The following is a 22,955-nucleotide window of genomic DNA, read 5'->3' on the forward strand; positions in this document are numbered from 1 at the left end:
AAATGCTATTTGGGGATTTCTTTGTACATTATACCACCCTATCTTTTTTCCTGCCTTTTAATCCTTTTGCTGACTGTAGCCATACGACCGTAGAAGCGTAATGGGGGCATCCACATAAAAATACTACGTTGAGCAAGTGCTTAATTGTCCTTCCTTCCATAGCTGTTTTCCCGGCCACCTCATTTTTTATTTCCTGTTAGCAATGACTCCTTTAGTGACCACATCATTTAGCTGTAAAAGAAAACGAAGAATTCAGACTTAACTAGAGTTTAGTTTCCCAAATGATCATATCTTTTTTTTTTTTTTTTAATCCCCAAAGGTCAAAATGATTACCAAGACCTTTCTGTTGTCTTTGGTGTCCCTAGACATAAAAATCAAGACATGGAAACATCCAACTATTTTAAATAAAAAGAAATTTAATTTATTTTTTGTTTTAATAATTTTGGAGATACTGATGTCTCTTAAGGCCCCGTCAGGCTGTATTCACTCAGCCCTGTTTGCTGCCCGCTGCAGAGCATCCCTCGTCCTGCCGGTTCCAGCGCCGGTCCCACTGCGCCTGGGGGGCAACCTCTGGAGAACCAGAGAGCCAGGGCCAACCATTTCCACTTGGTAAAGTTCAGCCTGGTAATAAAACTCATGTCGGTATTTCTACACTGTTTTTCACGTTTCTATAATGCGTTAGTAATGGAAATGAGCTCCAGGAAGTTATTTATTAGTCTCGAGTCCCTCTTCTGCTCCAGGTTTTATGCAGAAGTTTTTGCCTGTGGGTTTTTCTCTCCCCCAGACCCTCTCTAAACCATTTCATTCGTGCTCTCTGTTTCACCGAAGTCAATTTAGTGAAGCTAAAGGAGCTGCTTCTCTTCAGGTCAGTGATGATTTTGCATCCTTGAGTTCCTTGCTTAATTTGCTGGGAAAATTTCAGGTTCTGAAGTCCGCTTTCAGAGTTCCCCCCTTTCCCTGGGACCACGGACGGAGCTCGCTGGCGGCGGCTGGACCCGGGGTTTCTCCACTTTGCCTTCATCAGCTTGTGTTTACTTTACTTTAAGAGAAGTTTAGCAGCGCACTCCGCTGCAAGCCTTCCCTCCAGCTGGAGCACGTTGTGTCCCTGCCTTCGCTGAAAGGGGAAAGCGAGCAGCTCTCAGGAAAGAGTTAAGCCCAGCGAGGCTTTGGGCTCCTTTGCTGGGGAGAGGGCTGCTCTTTTGTTTGTTTTGAAGCACTGGCAGGAAAGTGGGGAGGAGAAAATTACCTAAGTGATAGCGAGGTTGCCATGAACTATATAAAACTGGGAAATCAAATCGGACAAACTCCACCTCGCAGTCTTGAACCATAAGCACAACCCCTGAAGAGAAACCCACCCCACAACCGAGTGATCTCAAAGGCTTGAACTAAAACCAAGCTACATGAGCTCGGAGCCGCTGCAGGACTGAAAACCCAAGAGCTGTCACAGCCAGATCCAGTGTTAGTGGGAGCTGCGAGCAGGAATGCTGTTCTTGGGAAGTTTAAAAATAATGACGTGGAGGCAGCTTTTCTGGATTGCGTTCTGTGTTGTGGAGTTGTCTGGTGAGTATTGACTGCAGAAAATACCGGGGTTACAAGCACCGAGCAGGAGAGCGGCGTGAGACTAGTGCACGGGGCAACTTCTTTATGACTTGTGAAAGAGCAGCTGGAGGGGATGCATTTTAAGGAGTGTTTAGTGGAGATTGTAATTTCTCCTAAGGAACGCTGCAGTGGCATTTTACAGAACAGCACTGCATAAGGAGAGGGATCAGGATGTAAGAGCTCCCTATAATATCGCAGAGAACTGCAAAACTGCAGAGTGCAGCCACAGTTCAAGTCATTTCTTGGTCTGCATTGGTGTAAATTAGCCTTACTTTTGTTTTCTGGTGGGAACTAAACATTTTCTGATAATCAAATTAATCTCTATAAATATTAAAATCTCCTATCCCAGCTCTTCAAATATTCATCATATGAAAAAGTGAATAATAATACAGAGACTTTCTCTAGGTAGTACTTTTTAAAGGGTTATATTTTACGGAAATATTATCATTTTTGTCCCAAACCCAACAACCATAAAGTAATAAAAAGGGACTAAAAAAAAAGTGAAGCAGCACTCTGTGTGCTGCATAGTGCGCTGGGACAGGAGCCAGGAACCTGCGGGTGCCTCCTCAAATGTAATTTTTCCTTACTCACATGAATGTGAGCGACTAGATCTATTGAAAGAATTTGCTGTATTTTGTTCATCCGTTTCACGGTGCTCCTTTCATGTTCCCTTTGCTGCCAAGGTACATTGCTTACCCGAGCGTTGGGTCTGACCCTCCAGTCTATATTAATTTCACAGGAAGGAAAAAAAGAACAGTTTTATTTGAGAGAAATAAAATTCAGGAGTGTCTGGCTGGGCTGAAGTGAGCAGCGACCGAGGGTGTAAGACAAAAGTGTTTACCTGAAATGCAAAACCTGAGTTCCTTGTAGTACAAAGCAAAAGTGATAGAAAAGTGATAAAAAGCTTTGCCTTTGTAAAGACAAAGCTACCGGCTGACAGGGGGTTTAATGCTGCAAAATGTCATTCCTTTTGCCGGCGCAGCCAATGCCCCACGTTTCTGCAGGATGTTACAGTGCTTTATTAGCGCTTGCTGGAAAGTGGAGGAGATTTATTACTGTTCAATGTAGCTGCTGTGCAGAGCAGACCAAAATTAGGGAGCCCATCCTTGGGGCTCTGCATGCTCTTCACCTCTTTGGGGAGTCCGAGTGAATTAAGCGAAGGTTTCGGTTGTGCAGCTCCTGATGGAAACCCCAGTTCTGGAGGGTTTGTGCTCAGGGTGGCTCCTGGCAGCGCTGCCGAGGGTGGGATGCCCGGCCTCCGCCTGACCCCAGGACACCTTCAGCTAAAGCCACGTGTTTTACAGGGGGGAAAAAAAAAAAACCCAACCCAACAAACCCCGTGCCACGCTGGGCCAGCTGCAGGTCTTCTACGCAGGCCACGTGTGGACACGGTGTGGGGAGGATGGAGGCTGGGTACCGAGCAGCTGCTAACCGCAGTCTGACTCCAGAGCAACGAGCGGCCTCATCCAGCCTCACGGGGAGACTCGCCTGTGAAAATGATCAGTTCTGGGCTTTGCCTGATCCTTTGGGGAACCGCTGAGTTGCAATGAGCGTGGGAGAGGTTTACCTCCGTCCCTGGTCCCCAGAGCGGGACGATGCAGCGGGGCTGCTCCAGAACCCTCTGCCTGTGCAGCACGATGCTGCGAGCGGTTTGCAGTGGCAAAATTGGGTATTGATAAACCACGTGGAGAGCTGTCTTGTGCTTGTCTCAAAACTTACATGGAAAAGAGAGTATATATTCTATTTGTACCTTTTTTAAAATCTTTTATCTTTTTTATTAATTTCTGCCAAATTTGATTTTAAAAAAAAACCCTCTTTTCTTGTCTTTTTAAAGCTGTCTTTCTTTCTTTCTTTCTTTCATTGCTTTTGCAACACCTAGAAAAGTTCTAAAAATCTGAGAAGGAAAAAGGACCTTTAAAACTCACAGCCACTTGAGTTCAACGTCCTTTAGAGGACTGCACATCGTAACTGCTCAAGCCAGGAGCAACCTCAGTCCCAGGGAAGGTGCCGGGCTCCCCAGCTGCCGGAGGGGCCCCAAGCCCAAGGAAACCCTTGGTCCAGCAGCTGGGGTTTGGGGCGGCAGCTCGGGGGGCTCCCCGCAGCCCCCTGCCCTGTGCACCCTGCGTGACTGCGGCCCCACACCCATATCCTGCCTGAGAGAAGGAAAAGGGGGAGGGAAGGGGGTTTTATCAGATATTTCCAGAGGGAAGAGGGCTCCACCCGCTTGAATTCCTGCCACATGGCTGAGAGCAGTAAAACTGGAAAGGCGTGAGTAATGCAGGCTGGAGCCCTCGGAGGAGCCGCTGCGCTGCGCGACGCCTGGGCTGGCTGCAGCTTCCCAGCTCCTGCTCCCTGTCTCCTTACCCCGCTCTGCCGCAGGCGCTGGGTACCAGCCGTGCCACCGTGCCATAGCTCAGCCACAGCCCTCCTGGTGCGCTGGCTGAGCGTGGAAAAACACTTTGTTGAACGCACAGAAGAGCTCGAGAAACTCTCCTGGCACAGGCTTTCTGCGTCAGAGCACTGATGCAGGCGCCCAGTTAGCAAAAGGTTTAGCAAAAGGTTTACCAAAAGGTTTAGCAAAAGGTTTACCAAAAGGTTTACCAAAAGGTTTACCAAAAGGTTTACCAAGTGATTCGTCTGTCAGCTGGTATCGGCAGAGGAGGTGCAATTACCGTCTGGGAATCCCCCGTGGGTCGCACCTTCCACCTCGCAGGGATGGAGGTGCGGAGGAGAAACCCCCGTGTTTAGTTTGCCGCGGGTGCAGAGCAGGGCACAAATTATGGAAACTTTTCCCCTGTTTCCTGAGCCTTTGCCACCGCAGAGTTTTGCCTTCTATGGTTTAGTGCTCAGGGATGAGTGTTGGACCAAGCCAACTACTTTAACATTTATATTGTTGCCTTTTTTTTTCATTCCATTTGAGCTGAGATACTTCCTAAGCCCTCTTATTAAAATATCTTTAAAAATCAGAGGCATTTACTTTTTAAAAGCTAGATACAGCTAAATTGAACAGGTACTGTGAAGTACAGGTTTCCTTCATACATCTGCATGCTTTTGCTCCTGTATGTGCTAGCACTACCAGGTGAAGATTTCTCCGAAGTTAATATATGGCTTGGCTTAAACTCTCAAATCTTTAATACTAACAAATTGATGAGGTTTAGCAAAGCTAGTAAAAATGTATGGTGCAATAAATGACCCACTTTAGCTGAGCAACATGTGGATTATCCAGCTCACATCTGGATCCTTATTTATCTCATGAGTCCTAAGGTTTCAAAAATCTTAGCTGTGTTTTCTATAAAAGTGCCTGCATATGCTACAATAAAGGGAAGAAAAAGAAATACTATGTGACAAGTCTTCTCACAAATTACACCGAGCAATAATCCAGGTTTCAATTTATGATATTCAGTGGTGAAAAGACTTTGATTAGAAATGCCTCTGGTGCTTTACAAACATCTGGAATAGTTCAAAGGTGCTTGGGTGGCTGTGGCACTTGGGGAGGTCAAATCCAGGCGCTGCATTGTTCTAGTGATGTAAAGTTTCCTGCTAATGTCCATGCAAACACAAAGCTGCATGCCAAGCGGGGATTTAATTTTGTGCTACTCATTATTCTGGGCATGCAGTCATGCCTCCTGCTTTTGATTTGTTAAAATTCGTCAGAAAAACTTGGTGATTTAACCAGTTGGAACTGAATTATCTTGGAGAGAAGAAACTTCTCCCTTCTTAAATAAAAGCCGTGCCAGAACCTAAATCCCAGCTCCAGACACCTGCACCGAGCCCTCGGCAGGGCCCCCGCCTCCCCCCGGTGCTCCAACGCCCAGAGCAGCTGCAGCCCAGCCGGGATGGAATGGGATGGGATGGGATGGGATGGGATGGGATGGGATGGGATGGATGGGATGGGATGGGATGGGATGGGATGGGATGGGATGGGATGGATGGGGTGGATGGGATGGATGGGATGGGATGGATGGGATGGGATGGGATGGATGGGCTGGATGGGCTGGATGGGCTGGGATGCACCAGCACGGGTGGCTGGGCTGGGGTGCTGTCCCCATGCAGCACCCTCCGCTACAACCACCCACCGGCCGCAGGAACAGCCGAGCAGCTCTGCCTGCTGTCACCCATTGCCAGAGTGAGCGGCGGTGATCTCAGCTTTCGCTTTTCATAAACTGTCCATGTTCTCTGGACCTGATCCAGCAAAGTACGAACACCCCAACTCAGAAAAATTTCCTGCCAGGACAGTGCTGCGGTGCACGATACTTGCAGTGCACAACACACAACCGCGTGTTTAACTGGCCGTGGACGCATTCAGCCCAGCCGCTGCCCTGACGCTGGTGCTGGGCGGCTGGTCAGGACCTGTCAGTGCTGCTCCATCTCGAAGGGTTGTTTGGAAGGATGAAGTAACTCTTCTTGGAGCTCGGGCTCCCCTGGGCAGAAATACAAATGAAACAACGTATTTTTGTATGATTTTCTCTTCAGTCTCTGGATAAGAATTTTAAACAGCAACAGCCCTGGAGTAGAGACTGAAGCTGTTTGTAAAAAGTGGAAATAGATCTTAAGAATAGAAAAGGTTAAGAGATGGGAAGAGATGCATTTTCACTGACTCACATAGTTCATTTCAGAAGGAAAAGCTGGAAGTGTCATCTTTGTAACATACCAGGAAGCAATATATAAACTTTAGGTTAGAACAGCAAACCATTCTCCAAACATTCTGTTTTACCTCCAAAGATGTTTTTGCTCATGAGTCAGAGCTGATCCCAAGCCAATGGGAATGTTTCTATTTACTTTGAGATTGTGCCTGCAACTGCAAATCCAACTCATTTTTCCTGAGGCGCACGAACGATCTCTTCCAAGGCCTGAGTCTTTCCTCCAAGGATTATAAATCCAAACTACTATGAAATTCAGCTTTGTGCAGAGTTTTGTGCATCCCTCGGTAAGCCCGAGGATCGGGCAGGATGAGGGCAGAAACGAGCCTGTCCTCCTCCAGCGCGGCCTCTGCAAGGGCTGCACCCAACTTTGGTGCTCGCCCGGCCGAAATGTTCAGTCTCGGAGCTTCTCCCACCTGAGCTCTAGGGCAGCCTGCCATTTTGGGGCAAGAAGAAAGTGAATTTGTGAAAGCAGCTAACCCCTCCCTGCCCTGCCCGCAGGGACCCTTGGGGGCAGGAGGGGCTCGGAGCTGGGGTGGGAGGGACGGCAGCCCCCTAACACCTTCCTCTTCCCCCAGGGAAAGTTTCTGGGAGCCCCACAGACACCTCCACACTGACAGCCATGCCCACGGCAGCGAAAGTCAGCAGCAGCACGGCAGCCCCTGCAGCCACCACAGCCCCCGCAGCCCCCGCAGCCACCACAGCCCCCGCAGCCCCCGCAGCCACCGCAGCCACCGCAGCCACCGCAGCCCCCGCAGCCACTGCAGCCCCCACAGCCACCGCAGCCACCGCAGCCCCCAGCAGTGCCAAGCCAACGCCAGAGACGTCCGGTAATCGCTCCCCTCCCGTGATTCCCAGTAGCATTTGTATTAACCATCAGATTTATTAAGTGCACAGGTACAGATTGGCCTGAGAAACCGCTCGCTGGTACATGAGTTGTGATCTCAAAGAAGAGCCTGGTGGTCAAAAGCTTTAATCCTGCCCAAAAAAATCCCACCTGGGGCAGCCTGACGCCGCTGGCTTCAGGACGAGCGGCTTAGACCCATCCTTTGCCAACCAGCCAAGAGCTGATGGGACAAAATGCTCATTAATCTTTTATCTTGACATACCTATTCTTTGCTCAGCACCTGTAAGAGGTCTGCCAGCCTTTCCAATAAGAGGCCAAGGCTCTGAAAGGCTTTGAAGCAGGGACCCGTGCACAGACGTACGGTGCCATCCTCTTACGCTGTTTGAAATCAGTAAATCTTTTTGAAGGCTCTGGGTCAAGGGGGAGACAAGGGCAATGCAGGGGAGGTTGGGCAATGGCATCCTTGCTGTGGTGCAGCGTATGCCCAGGAAATTAGTCCATTGTAAACAGATTATAAAGTGCATGTAACAATTAGGTAACTGAAGCAAGTCTAATGCACATTTCTTATACAGCCAATAACACGTTCTGGTACCGCTGGCTATGACAAATCAATATTGTACTTCAGTCATCGCAATGCCACGCATTGATTTTAGAGGACTTAAGCTTTTTCATGTATCCTTTTCACTGCATTTCTTCAAAACCAAAGCTGCAGCCGGGTCCCTGGCAACCAACCGCATGTCCCTGGAGGTCAGCAACAAGCAGAAGAGCCCACAGCCCAGCCAAGCCCCCACACAGCCACCGGTCACCCCCTTGGACCCAGACCACGCGAGCCGAGAGGCCTCCACAGCCAAGAGCCCGGTGACACAACCCAGAACGGCACCAGAAGCCCCAGAGTCCACGCCGGCTGTGATCCGGAGCTCTCCTGCTACCCCAGAGCATCCTTCCATCTCGACTGCCACCACGCCGCTGCACACAGGCAGGGACAGCCCGAAGGTGAGGATGCAGCTGGGCACCGCGGGTTGTGGGACCTCGAGGAGACTGGACTTGTCTCACAACCTCGCGACGGTTCACCGATACCACCACTGTGGGTTTTTTTTTTCCCTTCCAGCTCATCACATGCCACAATGTCAAAGAATTGAGTGACACTGGAGCCATCTGCTTGCAGCTCAACGAGTCCAGCACTTGCGTGAGTTGCAGCCCCGGGTGGCCACGTGTCTCCAAGGGGGGGAGGACGGGACATGCGGGGGGGGGGGGGGGGGCTGCAAGCAAACAGCTGAGGGCAGGTTCCTGCAGCGCTCTCAGGCTTGCAGCGATGGGGTCACCCACCGTACCTGGGGGGTCGGTTTGGGGTGGGAGCTCACACCGTTACCCCTGGGGCACAGCATCTGAGCTGTGCCAAACTGACGGAGGTGGGAATGATCGCAGCAGTCCCAGGGGAAATGCCACCTCCTGGTTGCATAAAACCTCCTTTTCCATGATTAAGCTCTGGGGTCAGTTTAGCTTCTAAAGTATCTCCCACCATGTTTAACGGGAAATTGCCTTTGTTCTTCTTCTTCCTCTTCCCTGTTGGGAAGGCGATTGCCTTTTTTTGTCTTGCCAACTGCCCTAGGAAAGAAAACAGGGCACCTGAAGAAGCACAGCTAGCAGCTCAGTGTCCCCATCTGCACCGACTCCTAAGGGAATCCCAGGCTCTCTGTAACTGCCCTCGGCCTCGTGCGCCAAAAGTGAAGCATTTGTAAAAACAGAAGAGGGTCCAGCTGAGACGCTATTGCGGGTGGGAGGAAAGAAACCTTTCATGCAGGAGGTACAACCTGCAACAGAGGGCAGGTGGTGCTGGATCTTGTGGGACAGCGGGTTTGGCAATGCCCTGGGTATAACATGACAATGATTAATTTTACCTCTGCTGGCCAGCCGTGCTGCCACCACTTAGGATGAGTGAATTCTTAACTTGGCTTTTCTCTGCAAAGTGGCGATGAAATGGCATTTAGACTTGCTCCTCTTCACAGGGACTGCACCGATGCCATCTAGTGGGCAACGGCACGTCCTGGGCACAGGGACTGTACGCGTCGTGCGTGCATTACATACCTGCACATACATAAGCGGCTGCGTATATAACGTACAAAATATCCTACAGAGTCGTATCTATTTGCACAAACTCTTAAGCCTCCCTCCGTGTGAAAGGAGTCAAACTGCCCCACTTCTAACCGTGTTTTTCTGGGAGTTCTCACCCCACCAGCCTCCACCCCAAGTAATCATCGAGTGGGAAAAACCAGCTCAGGCTCAGCAGCCGCTGAACCTGGGAACCAGATAAGAACGTCTGCGAGGAGAGCAGATAGGAGGGACCGTGCCGTGTCTTGCTTTCCTGCTGGCCTTTCCCAAAGCAAATGAGCAATACGCTGGCACCCAGCGCTGCTAATTGCAAAGGGAAATTCTGACACTCCGATGAGTTCTTTCCACAGCAGAGAAAGGAAAATACACACTTGGGTCTCTTGTTCCATCTTGGCCTTTCTCACCCCAAGCCAAGCTCTACAGAAACAGCTGAAAATGATTTGTTTGTTATTCTCCCATGGATAAGTTTCTGCATTTTTGTATGTTAAGAGGATGTGGCGGTCCGAGCACAATACTGAGGCAATTCTAAGGCAACGAGGGGAAGGCACCGAGCTGCCTGGCTCTGCACGATGCTCCAGGGCAAGAGGGTTTTCTCCTCTTTCGCAGCCCCACGTTGGTGGGTACCTCCCCGGGAGCGAGTGGAGGGTAGGGGCAGGACACGGGATTCAGCTGGAGCCGGTCTCTGTCTCAAGAGGTCAGGCACTGCCACAGCTCGGATGATGTCCCCAGCTGGGAGGATGTTAGGGAAGCTGATGATAACGGCTTTTAGCAACTGTGGGCTCTGTCTCCAAGCCTGGCTGCGGCTGAAAATAGACTCGAGGAGAAAGCCTATCCTGTGTGATACAGAAACTGGCCCGCAGAAGGGAAAGGCTGCGGCTCCTCACTCCTCTTCCTCTTCCACCCAAGAGTCGGTTCAGCTCTAAAATGTGAGAAATTTGTATTTTTTTACCTAGCCTTTGATCAGCAACCTAGCAAAAACATTGAAGACATTTCCTAAACAGGAAGGCTCAATGCTTCTTTGTTATTTCCCTGCTTTCCCAGCCCCTGCCTGGGACTCTGAAACAATAGGGCTCTTCAGGCAGCTGTTTCAGTCCAAAAATTGGAGGGACTTGCCATGCAATTCAGATCCTAAATTTAGCTTTGTTTAAATGCCATTTGCAAGAATTGCTAAAAATATCTTCATTTAATTTAATCTCATTAAGTTAAGAGACAAGAAGTAAGCATCTCCATTTTCTAGGTGTTGGTACTGGGGCCCAAAGCAGTGGTGAGACGGGAGGTGAAGGGCTGACACCCAGCCCAGCACTGTTTGTCACTTCTTGTTGCTTCTGCTCAGCTTTGCACAGCACAGAGAAGCCACCAAAACACCAAGGGTGAATGCACGACACTTCCAGTAGCATCATCAGCATAGCTGAGATGGAAAATTAGTTGGTTTGGTTGGTTCAATGGCTGTTTGTTTGAAAATTTTGCAGAAACATTTTTTAGAGGAGCAGGGATCGGACTTATGGAGTGCAATATGTGAAACGAGGAACCACCACATTCCCTCCCCCTGCCAGATTAAACTCGCTAAATCGGAGGTGGACCGTGACTGTATGCTCCTCATCCTCGTCGGTGAGAGAGGTCAGTTGAGCTAATTCCTTTCTCTGCCATTGATACCGCTAGATAATGACCTGGATGTGGGCAACGGGAGAGGGGACCGTTCGTGGGGAGAGGCTGTGGGACACAAATCCTCAGTTACAGCCTGGGAGGAGACTTTTTTCTGGGGTCTTGCTAGCTCCAAGGAGCCATGGCGTTGCCTCCAGAGCAGCAAAGGGGCTCACGGCTCCTGTGTCTTCAGCAATGGCCAGACTCTTCAATGCTGGCGTTAGCTGCAGCATGACCCTCTAAGTAATGTGCCTCTCCTGTTTTAAACCTTGCAGATCCTGCTACAGATATACTCCAGGAGTCTCACTGGGCAAAGGTAAATTCCTTGAGCAAATTCAGCTGGAAAAAAATGAGTGGCCTGACTGGCTGGAGAAAGGAGATTTTTAGATGGTCAGTTGAGGCTGGGGCAGACGGCTGAGACCTGAACCTGCCTCCGTCTTGGAGGCATGTGTTGAGTGTTGGCATGTGAGATGGTTGGAGCCAACCACCAGACAGGCAGCGAGGCAGCGGTGCACCGTAAGAGCACTAATAGAACCACTGAAGGCAGAAACGCTTGAAATATAGTTACTGTAAAATTTGGTAGTATTTTCTTTAAAAAGGACTAGATTCCCAACAATAACTCTTAGGATGTAATTGGCACTCTGCTTCTTCAAGGTACCACGCTAACATTAATTAATTCCTCCTCTTAACACTCCAGTGAAGCTGCCATCAGCTTGTAAAGTTGAGCACCAGGTGCCTCTACAAATGGCAGCCAACAGAGCTGCAACAGCAGCGCGCAGAGATATTTCAGATGCACGCTCCAAGTCTCGGGGCCCGAGCACTCTTGTCCAAGGGAGGAAATTTCACTGTGCCACAGAAGAGACTAGGATGGAAATGGGACCGTGAGGAAGCGAGAGCTCACAGGGCAAGTGCAAAGCTCAGGAGCTTGGGTAGCAAAGCTCAGCTTTGTTTACGCGAAGTTTAACAAGGAGGTGAAGAGCAGCATTGTTTTAAGCCTGGTGCCTGTTCAGCAGATGCATATGTTTCCTGTTTGTCAGACTCCCGGTTCTCTTTGGTGTTTTTTTTTTCCAGTTTGGAATAAAATCCCTTAAACAGGGGAGCGTGAAGAACCACCAGGACTTTTCTCAGAAGACCCTGATCGCCTTGGTCACATGTGGACTCATGCTGGCGTTCCTGGGCTTGGCTGGATATTTCCTGATGAAGCGGCGGAGCTGGAGCCCCGCGGGAGAAAGGCTGGTCAGTGCTTATAGATGGCAGAACAGCAGGTAGAGAGGAGCCCGGCGGCGCAGGCACTGCCGGAGCGGTGTAGGAGCGGCGGGGGGGGAATGCCTGATGGGACACGGAGGGCGCTGCTCCGCACCCTGCGGCTCGGTACCCTCAGCCTGTGTGTGTGTCCCCCCAGGTCGACGGGACGGCTCGGCCGGCGCGCGGGGAGTTGTGACCCGGGGCTGGGTCAGCCTGGGCGAGGCGAAGGGCAGGAGCAGGGAGGCCAGACCGTACAGGGTGAAGGGAAACCTCTCTTGCCTTCTAAAATTAACTCCTAGCTGATTGCTCCTGTGGGAAAACTGCCCCTTTCTCACTCGTACTTCTAGGTCTAACACTTATTTTTGCTCAGCAGTAAGAACTCATCCAGCAAGACCCCTTCAGAGACACCGAAACCTTATGACTTTGTCATTAAAAGTGACACACTTTAAGTTTCCATTCGCTGCGTTCGAGTTATATGTCTGTCTTGTACCAATGCTGTAATAAAGGCTATTTCTCCCCTCACTTAACAAGCGATGGTAATAAAATATATCAAGAAAGAAAGAGAAATCCAGTTCCTAGGGGTGATGTGTCCAGCACACCCATCTCGCAGCCACGGACGAGGGTGTCAGCAAAGGGGTCGAGCGAAATGACGGGGCGGGCGGGAAGCTCAGCAGCCTGTGTCCGTGCGGGATGCCGCTGAGCAACCAAGGAGCGGGGCTATCGCCACCCGCAGCCGGGACCACCAACACCCACTGCAGTGCTATATCGGACCTGCCACGGTCTGACACATGGGGAGTTATCGTGGTGGGGGACGGAGGCAGCTCTGCTATTGCTCTGGGTCCTCCAGAGGCATTTGTTCGTTAGAGCAGCACTGGTAACAAGCCCAGCAGCATGTCTTTGCATTTGCTGGAGTGCAGTGCTGCACATCTGCTAGCACCTTGCTGCGAGCTGCACATCTATTTACAGGCTGAAAGGAGGAAGGTCAGGGAAAGGAAAAGAAGCAATTTCCATAGCTTTCGTTCAATGGTGCTTCTTACTTGGCCAAAGGGGAAAGGTGGACTGGCACAGGGTAGCTTTTCAAACCCAAGGCAGGGTCAGCTCTAAAATTGCTTATGAGAAAACAACAAAACCTGATGGCTTCTCTTTTCAGGTCCAGGAGAAACAAATGCAGTCCTTGGCTGGTTTTCTTGTTTGATCTTGCCACAGCGTGGTTCAGGCCCTCTGCTGCCCTTCTCATCAGGGAGAGCAGGTTCCCATGCCTGCAGTTGTTTGTACCTCCTGTCCAGGAAGCGCAGGCAGCCAGCCAAGCCGCTGCCCGCAATCAAAGCCGGTTGCTGTCAGCCCTTTCCCTTCCTTAACTCTGCCTTTGTTATTTATGTACCTGTTTAGGCTGAAGACCCGTATTACACGGAAAATGGTAGCCAGGGAAACACGATGTTGATGATGCCCCCCCAAGAGCAACCTGAGCTGCAGGAGAAGCCAAACCTCAACGGAGGGACTCAGGAGAACGGCACTGGCCAAGCGTCTTCCAAAAACGGCCACTCAGCCAGGCAGCACAGCCCTGCCGACACCGAGATGTGACCCGGGAGAAGTGCATCCTTAGCGCGAACTGAGAGGGGAGCAGAGACACAAGGGAGGGCAAGAGTTTTCTATGGACAGTTAGGGAATTGCAGACCTTTTGGGGTTTTTTTTTTTTTATTACAATTATTTCTGTGAAGAACTTCAAAAACGGCCTAAAGCACATTAAGCGCCAGAGCTGCCAAAGACCTGCTTCTCTGCCTCCTCCTCCTCCTGCTCCCATTGACCACACAAGACACTTTCGCAGCTGTTCTCTGCTTTTGTTGTTGGAAGAACATAATGAGAAATGCAAGTGCCCTTAGCCCTGAGCAGCTTTTAAGCAGAGGCAGACTGAAGCTACAGAAGCCTTGAGCCAGACTCCAAACAACCAAAATTTTTGGGGGCAGTGTGTTAGGTTGATTAAAATAGTTAAATTGGGATTTCAGTGACAAAAGCCTCTCAGGTTTCAGATAATTTTGGTTAACAGAGGTTTTTTTCTTATCTCATCTTTACGTTTAATTGCAGCATTTCTTCCTCTTTTAAGAACATCAGGCATTTAATCCCCCTTCTTGTGCTTTAGGTCTTCTTTAGTTATTTCCTACTCCAGCAGAATTTGCTGAAGCGCCGTGTAAAACTTTCCACATGGAATTGAAGGCTGAAATGTGAATAGACCTCAAACTTGTTTCTTTTTCAATCCTACCAGTACGCATGTAGTTGTTTTAGAGTAAAAAAATCTTCCCCGGTCTCTTCATGTCAGGGACTGGAGATGGCGTTTGACGAGGCAGAGGCAGCAAAAAAAAAAAATCACTTGCGTGAGACGGAGAACATTTGATACGGCTGTAGACGGCTCTGCGGACGCCGGAGGCTGGCAGTCCCATCGCCCTCCCTCCCGACACGTGCGGGTAGCGCCTAGGGTAGGATTTTGGGAATAAAAGATGCCAAAGGGCTCCTGGTGGGATGAGTGCTAGACAGAAACCTGGCTCTGCTACGGGTGTTTCTCCCTCTGCATCAGCAGTGGGTGCATGAACAAAAAGAAGTCTTTTCCCTTTGATAAGTGAAGGCCAACACCAAAATCCTAACAGGAGGAGCAGGTCCTACCTAGCTCTGCGCTGATCCTGCTCCCGAGGCAAGCGGTGCTGCAAGCCGCATCACTGAGGTTGCGCTACGTGCAGCTCGGTGAGAGGCAGGGACCAGGGGCAGGGCTGTGCTCAGTCCCGAGCAAGCGCAGCTCCTCCGCAGGGAGCCAAAGCTGCTGTCGTGCAAACCCGGCGTCGACGGTGCAAGACCACGAGAGGCTGCAGTTCCGCAGACTTTACTCACGCCACAATCTCTGCTGGCACCACCAGCAACCTCCACACCTGAAATAAGGACAAAAAATGGCCCTTAAAGCTGATCTGCCATCTCAGTAGTGAATTTATCGCAACCTTTTCTCAGAGGTGACCACCGGAGGGGAAGGCTTTTTTTTTTTTTGGTACAGTGCTTAAAGGAGTGACATTGGAACATAAAAGAATAAAGCACTGGAACAAGCTGCCCATGGAGGTGGTGGAGTCCCCATCCCTGGAGGTATTTAAAAGCGTAGATGTGGCACTTAGGGACATGGTTTAGTGGTGGACTTGGCAGTGCTGGGTTAATGGTTGGACTGGATGATCGTAAAGGTCTTTTCCAACCTAAACAATTCTATAATTCTATGACAGCAAGATCCATCATTAGCCGGGGCTGTTTGCATGGGTGCACGAGTCATTTAAACACAGTTTAAAATATTTCAGGTTTTCTTTGTTTTGGTGTGAATTGCTTCTACCAAATCTCATTGTAAATAATCCCACTTGAAAAAAAAAAAAAAAAAGAGTATTAAAATTCAGCTTCTCCATTGTGTCCTTGGAACAGCAGCGTGTTTATCCCACCGGGACGCGTGGCTCTGGCTGCACCATGTGCCAGCACGATGAGAGGACAACGCCTCGCAGAGAGGTTGTTTCCCAGCAGAAACACTATGACTAAAAGCTGTGGCTTGTTCTGTTGTTCTGCGCACATTTTCCCTTTCTTTCAACAGAAACGTTTGCAGGACAAGTGACGTACAGCACGCTCTTAAACCTCGTTTGTTTGATTTTCTGATGTTTTAAGATGCTCAACTATTTCCTAGATAAATAAGTGAGACTCCAGTATCGTGGAGTGATCTGTAGGGCTGGGGTCTGTGCACGCGTGTGTGCGTGCATGTGTGTGTGTGTGTGTGCGCATGAAGATGAAGATGAAGGCTTCCTCACTCTATGCACTGTGCAATAACCAGCAACGGTTCCCGCCTCAAAGAATTTGCAGGGCGATGCACGGCAGTCCTTCAGCGCCTGTTCTTGCGGAGATGCTCGAGCTCCGCTGAACGCAGGAGGTTCGGGGCTGGGTATCTTTACTGACCAGGCTCCCTCCTCTCGGGGATGCCCGACCCTTCCTCGTGCTTGTTTCCCGGGCACGGGCTCACGGACAGAGGCACGCCAGGTACTTCTTGGCGGGTGCTGAATACAGCCAGAAACCACCGCTGCCGGTTTTGTTGCAGTTCGGGGTGCTCTGACCTCCACAGCCTGGCTGCAAGGGGAACAGATGCGGGAAGGTGGAATTACTCTCTCTCTCCCGAGAGCCCCGGCTGCGGTGCAGCGCAGGGGAAGCTCTCCCGGGGGCTTGATTTGCACTGCGGGGTGGGATAGGGAGCTGGGGTTGGCTTCTTGTGTTTTGGCAATTGTTTATCTAATCAGCACTACTCGCTGTATCAAAAGTCGGAGATCTAATCAAACGTCAGGTGCATTTTTCACAGCTCAGAGTATGTCCTACAGCCAAGCAGAGACAATGAAGTTACGATTGCTTTGGCAAAACAAAAGCTTTCTCTAAAACATCCAGATTGAGGGAAATGCCGAGAGCGGCGGTGGCCGAGCAGGGACGGTGCCGAGCGAGCGGAAAAGGCTGCGCTTCCAGCTCAGGAAGTTTTTTGCCTGTGTGTAAACACAGTCAGGCTCAGCTCTGGCCCAGCCGAACAGGTTATTGTTATTATTCCTTCCTTATCAAACCTCTTGCATTCCTTCCTTGCCAGCCCCTCCGTTTGCTGGGCAGCCTCCTCCTCTCGCCATCCCGTGCTGCTTTTGGGCCACTTTTGGGGGCTTTTGGGGGGCTACATCCACCTCAGCTTCCAACAGCGACCTGCTTTCCCATAAACATGGTTCAAGGTTGATGCGAGGGCTCTTGCCTGGTTCATGCTCTCATGTCCTGCTCATGTCCTGTTTAGCTGGTGGGGACCCTTATATCGCCGTGAAATGCCTTGATGAAAATCATCGGCATGAAAATATCCTCTGGGGAAGAATGGTGGCAAATACACATACAAGGTGTTAAATATAAATGTAAATGTGACACAGCAGTTAGTTACATGACCTGTCCATGTCCCAGCCTGGAACAGAAGCAGGAGCTCTGACACCCATCCAGGCAGCCCCTGAATCCTTCTGCAGGTTGAAATCAAAGCCTTTTTCAGAAATTAAGAATACCTTCCCATCTGAACTGCCGTAAAACACCACTGTGAGTTGAAGGTGGCTTGCTCTGTGTATTGCTGAAACCAATCAAATTTATCAGAGCAAACAAGTTTTAATTAAGTCTTATTAACTATGTCCCACAGTGGATATTCCATCCCTTTCATAATAAAAACAGCACAACCCTCCCAGCTAAGAAAACTCCTGCCCTTCAATATCACAGGCCCTTCACAGCAAAACAGCACGTCCCAGGTCAGAGAAAAGTGGCTGCTTTCTCTGTTTGCTGGTTGTTCTTTTTTTTTTTTCCTTGATCGAGCGCTGGGATGAGCTGCCCAATGCCTGAGAGCCCTCAGCAGCTGGATCAGTCTTGCACAAGCAGCAACATGCCCAAGTCCTGCTCGTGGCCCTTCGAAGACACTAGTGTTTTGCCTTGTGCTGTGCCTTGGAGGCCCCCAGAGGAAAGATCAGCTCTCCTGGTGCTCTCCATGCTGCACATCTGCCGGGACAGATTTACTTGAGCAGCGTGCTAAAATTTCAGTTTAAGGCTAGATGCCTCGCACGCCTTGTGAAATTTTTACCCCCTATGAAACTTTGTTCAAATGCAATTTAGCTCAGCGTTTACAGAACTACTACTTCTCTTTAAATACAACAGGTACGTGTTATTACCAGCTGAGCGGGAGCTCGGTGCCTGACGCACCCACCGCCCCACTGCGCAGAAATGGAGGGGGCGTCGTGACCTCAGACTTAAATTCATCAAAGGAAACCTTAAATTCATCAAGGGCTCACTTTGAAACCGCAGCAGAAATAGTCTAGGGTACGTTCTATATAACAATGCTGCTATCTGCTGGCTGTGCTTTGCTAAAACAGTTAATACTTTGCTCTGGAGGGGAGCTGGTACTTGGGTGACGGGTCCCAGTCAGAAGCAGCACCTGAAGAAGAGTCCTGCTCCACCACCATCCCCTGCTGCACCCCGGGGTGCCGCCAATACGGCCAAGAGGCTAACACATCCACGTTATGAAATTATGAAAGAAGTAATACGTACAGCAGGCTTTGTAGCTCATATTCTAGGAATGGGGAACATCTAAAATGAAATTTCTAAAATGAATTTCCCATCAATCCACTTCCCATCTGCTTGTTCGATGCCCGATCCTGCAAAACTCGTGTGGGAGTTCTACAATATTTGCTGCACCATCTGCTGCCAGGCCGCGCAGGCTTTTTGATCCAAGCACAGGGAACGCAGACACACGGGCGGGCTTTGGTAACGTCCCGTGTTACACCTCAGGTGGCTGATGGAGAAGAAGCTGGCGAAGCAGCGTCGGTGGAGCCAGGGCACATCCCTGCGACCGGAGCCCGGGACCTGGCAGTGCCCTCGGCTTCCTCCAGCCAGTCCCACTGAATTCGTGTGTTGTACCAGCCTTGAGTCAGCCAAAAGCTCAGTCATCATCAGATGGCCGTAAGGACATCTCCCAGCGTTGGGAAAGGGTGATGTTCAGGCTCGTTTCCTCTTCTCTCCTTTTCCAACCATAGAAAAGAAACCGGTGTCGCGTAATGCCCGCGTATATAATCTGTCTGCCTTTGCTTTCAAGGTAAAGGGAACAGCATCTGCGTAGGGCTCTGCCATCGCCCAGAAAAAAATTGTATTTACAACTATTTGCATTGCAAGCACTTCACAGGTGTTTTAATTCTAAGTCTTTAATCTTAGCCTTCAGATCCATTTACTTTGCTGGTGTTTTGATTTGTAGTAACCGACATAAATGAGATTATCTATCCCCTGAGATAAACTGTCAAAGGCAAATGCTGAAGAATTGGGCTCTAAAAACATTCCACTATGCTCGCGTCGCAAACCCTGAGATGGAACCAGAGATGACCGTAGGTTGGTGTGAGCCAGGACTCAGGTCTCAAACACAACGCGCCGTGTGAACACCTGTGGGCTGATGCACGGAGCAGCTCCCGTGTTCGCAGGCTCACCTCCTCTTTTCATTTCTTTAAGGACCCAGAAGGGCAGGAGGAAACACCTTCACGGCGTGCAAAGAAAGTGTGCTAAGTGCCGTGGAGCTTAAAGGTTTCCTTTTTAACCTTAAAAAACCCAGGTGAGACAAGAATAGGTAAGCCTGGGATGCTGTTTCTGGGGGAGAGGGTTGGTTTGGGGGCTGTGGAGTCAGATGTGGGAATTGCATTGGGTTCAGATTTTCCTCTTGAAAATCATCCTTGTTTTGCTTCTGGAGAAAAAAAAAAAAAAAACAACAATTTTGAACAGTATTTCTGATAGTTTTCTAACTGAAAGGTATTTTTTAGGGGGAAAGGAGACTAGTTCCAATGTCTCACTCTACCTGTAGAAAAAAAGGTCTGAAAAGAGTTATGTGGCTTTTTGTCCCAAGGGCCTCTACCTAGAAAGTTCATTTTCAGGGTACATATTTTTTTTCCTGTAAATTAAACAGTACATTACGCTACCAACCCTTGGCTATTTATTTGCTATTTTTGGTACTTTTACTTGTGATTTTTTTTTCTTCACTTTTTTTTAATCTTCATGTTTGCATCTTCCTTCTTTTCTTATCTTCTGCCTGCCCCAGAGGCTTGCTGCTGCTTTGGCAACGTGCTAACGTGTTTAGGAACGATAAGGCGTCTAATTAATAGTTTAATTAGCAGTACAAGGTCTTAATAGCTTATTAAAGGAAATACATTCAGAAACTTCTTTTCCTTTTCTTGCATTGGTACAATATAATTTACCAGCAAATGATAAACCAGTTTTGAACAGCGTTCAGACTTTTAGTAAGGAAAGCGGTGCTGGATTCGTGATTTCATGGGGGATTTTGCAGCACTAATACTATTATTTTGTTGTTGTTGTTTAAAAACAATTTAACAGATTAACAAAAGCAACTGCGAAGGAACAATGTCACTGTGGTGTGGCAGGCAGGAGCCTGACGAGCCTGAAAGCGGAATTAAGTAAAACTGCCTTCCCGATTTCTGCATATAAACAAGTCCTGGGGGAAGGTAAACTTGCTCTTTAAGAGGCTCCGGATGAAATGTCAGGTCATGCTCCAAGCTGGGGCAGCTCAGCCGCTCTCGCAGGCTGCGATCCTCCCAGCTCCTTTTTCACTAAGATTTGTTAAAACTGATTATTTTTATATGAAGGCATCCTTGGCTTATCGACTCCACCTATAAACCCTCTGGATCCCTCTTGCTTTTACCGGTAAGAAACTCAGCGTTAAATCCTGCTTCGCAGGCAGAGAGCAGAGGGAAATCAAACCGAGCTGCGCCGTTTCGCTGCAGCTCGGATTCCCCAGGCCGCCGTGTTTTTCCTCTGACCCACACAAAGATTTCTTTCTAAATTTATCACAGCGTTCATCAGCAGTCCCACTTAGTGGCAGATTACGAGGCTGGGCAGGCAGGGCCCATTCAAATGAGGGCAGGGGAGCCTGAAAAAACCACGCAGGGGATGACGCAGCCAGCGAGGCGAGGGCAGCGAGCGGCGAGGGGGCAGGTGCAGCCCCAGCTCAGCTCCCACCAGCCTCTCTGCTCCAGATTATCCTTCCCCCCCGGAGCCCGACAGGCTCGCTGCGGCGGGAATGCTGCACCGAGATGGCAGAGCCCCAACTCCTGGCTGGGTCCAGGGAGGTTCGTTGGTCTCCGGAGGCCCCGGTGCTGGCGCCGCTGGGGAATTTCCACTGGGCTGCAGAAGGAGCTGCTGGCTTCTGCGTGGGTCGCGAAGGCGTAGCGGCGTTCGGCTGCAGCGGGGCGCGCTGGAGAGGGTGGCTGTGCGGCACCCCCGTGCAGCTGGGCATTGAGACCCCTTTGTGCCCCCCCCCCCCCCAGTTAATGCCTCCATGTCCTGGGCTCCTGCCCGCCTGGATCCGGCAGCCTTTGCCCCCCCGGCCCCCCCCGGGTGGTAGGTGTCCGTGGGACCAGAGCTGTTGTCCTGTGCTGCGTGGCCCCCCACGGCGAGGACACAGAGCGGGTGTAACCCGTCCTGCCGTGGATGCGTAGGTGCCCGTTGATCTTTGCAGAGATGAAGCCCTGTACACGGAGTCTGTGCCATGTTTGGAATCACACGGGGAAATTATGCAGTTACAAGGATGGCATAATTGAAAGAATGCTTGACTAGTGCAATTTTCTTATGTGCCTGTCAGCAAATCACTTAATCTGTGCTGTGCCAAGTTTCCCATCCGTTAAATGGGGAATGATTATCCCCCTGCCTCCTAAGAGGGAGTGAGAATAATACCCAGTAACGATCGTGGAGGTACTGGAAGGTGTCCACGGAGATGCGCAGTGACACACATAGTAGCTGCAAACCTGGAAGGAACGCTTAGCACTTTAAAACCAACCTTTGCAAATTAATTTCTCTTCCTGCTGGTTTTTTTATTGAAGAAAAATCCCAAAATAGATCTATCCCTCCCGTTCAGGATTTTAAAATGCCATTCCCTGCGTCCGGACATCCCGGCTCCGATGGGAAGGAGGAGGAAAACGCCGCCATGTACCGGGAGAAGGCACCTCAGGGGAGCGGGAGCGCTTCCCTCGCCCCCCAGCCTGCCCCCCCCCCCCCTCCCCGGGCCCCCCACCTCGGGCCACACGCAGCCCCCTGGGAGCTGGAGTCACTCAGCGCGGGGTGACCTTGGCTCCGCGGGCCCGCGGCGCTGCGCCGGGCGGGGGCGGCCGGAGGGGGGGGAGCCCGGGGGGGGGGGGGGGGCCGAGGAGGGCCCCGTCGCCTCCCCCCGCCCCCGCTCCCGCTCCGCCCCAGCCAATGGCAGCCCTTGGCAGCCGCTGCGGCCCCCCCCGGGGCCGGGCCGGGAGCCGCGGGGATGCTGCGCGCCTGGCAGGTACCGCTGGGGGGGGGGGGGGGGGCCGGGGGGCCGGGGCAGCGGGGCCGCGGGGGGAGCGGGGCCGCCCGGGGCTGCGGGGCCAGCGGGGCCAGCGGGGCCAGCGGGGCCGTGCGCGTCCTGTGCGCGTCCCACGCACATCCCGTCTACATCCCACGCGCGTCCCATGCACATCCCGCACGCGCGGCCCACGCACATCCCGCACACCACCCCACGCACATCCTGGTCACATCCCTGCCCGCACCCCCCCCCCCCCGGGCTGCCGCCGCTGCCGCCCTGCCCTCTCCGGGGGGGGGGGGGGGGGGGATGCGGTACGGCCGCTGCCCGGTCCGGGCGCTGGCGATGGGCAGAGGCGAGGCAGGCTCCAGCGGCATCCCTCTGCCACCTGCACCGGGGCTGGGGGGCACACGCTGAGGGAGGGGGGCTTCGGTACAGCCCCCCCCTCTGCCCGGGCTGGTCTGCTTCCCCAGGGTGATGAGGATGGAATAACAATAACAATAACAACAATAATAACAAACAACAACAAAACAACAACCATCATCATCATCGTCGTCGTCGTCGTCATCATCATCATCATCATCATCACAACAATAATAATCAACTGATTCTGTTACACTGCAGCAAAGGGGTCCACACAGATAAAATCTTGGGCAACCCTGCCCAGGCTGCCCCCTTCCTACGGGATAAGTGGGAATGAGCGTCCTCGGCCAAATGGGAACAACGGGTGGAATTTAAGGGGTCCCACACTTATTTCTGTTTTATCACCAGGCCACGGGGGCTGAAAGTCGCTGCTTTACTGCGTCGTGTTTTCTCTGCTTTTATATTTAGGGATAATTGCTCCATATAGCATTGTAACTTCCATGCGACGGATTGTTATGTTCTTGCTCCTTTTTTCCCGCCCCCCCCCCCTCTCACAGAATATATGATGTAGTTTCTGTTTGTAGACTGGTTTAATAGCAAGGTGGCTGAGACAAAGTTTACTCAATAAACTTGCCTTTCCCCTTGA

At 50.9% G+C, this 22,955-nt stretch overlaps 1 protein-coding gene across 5 annotated transcripts; it reads left to right on the forward strand.

Moving 5' to 3' along the window:
* The first annotated feature begins 1,112 nt into the window (after positions 1 to 1,112).
* Positions 1,113 to 15,508, forward strand: CD34 (CD34 molecule). Of its 5 annotated transcripts, XM_075775753.1 has the most exons (9): positions 1,236 to 1,560; positions 6,818 to 6,895; positions 6,941 to 7,069; positions 7,793 to 8,079; positions 8,195 to 8,272; positions 10,665 to 10,812; positions 11,112 to 11,152; positions 11,908 to 12,072; positions 13,471 to 15,508. In XM_075775753.1, exons 1-9 carry the CDS (start codon positions 1,482 to 1,484, stop codon positions 13,660 to 13,662), a joined length of 1,197 nt encoding a protein of 398 aa, XP_075631868.1. In that variant the 5' UTR covers positions 1,236 to 1,481; the 3' UTR covers positions 13,663 to 15,508. The 5 variants fall into 5 exon arrangements, with proteins under 5 accessions (XP_075631867.1, XP_075631871.1, XP_075631869.1 ...); XM_075775752.1 differs by having other exon boundaries at positions 1,113 to 1,560; positions 6,818 to 7,069; XM_075775756.1 differs by lacking the exon at positions 13,471 to 15,508 and adding an exon at positions 12,455 to 13,350 and having other exon boundaries at positions 1,232 to 1,560; positions 6,818 to 7,069.
* Positions 15,509 to 22,955: the final 7,447 nt, after the last annotated feature.

The sequence above is a fragment of the Balearica regulorum genome, chromosome 25 (genome assembly GCF_011004875.1).
Source record: "Balearica regulorum gibbericeps isolate bBalReg1 chromosome 25, bBalReg1.pri, whole genome shotgun sequence".
In the NCBI taxonomy this organism is placed as follows: Eukaryota; Metazoa; Chordata; class Aves; order Gruiformes; family Gruidae; genus Balearica; species Balearica regulorum.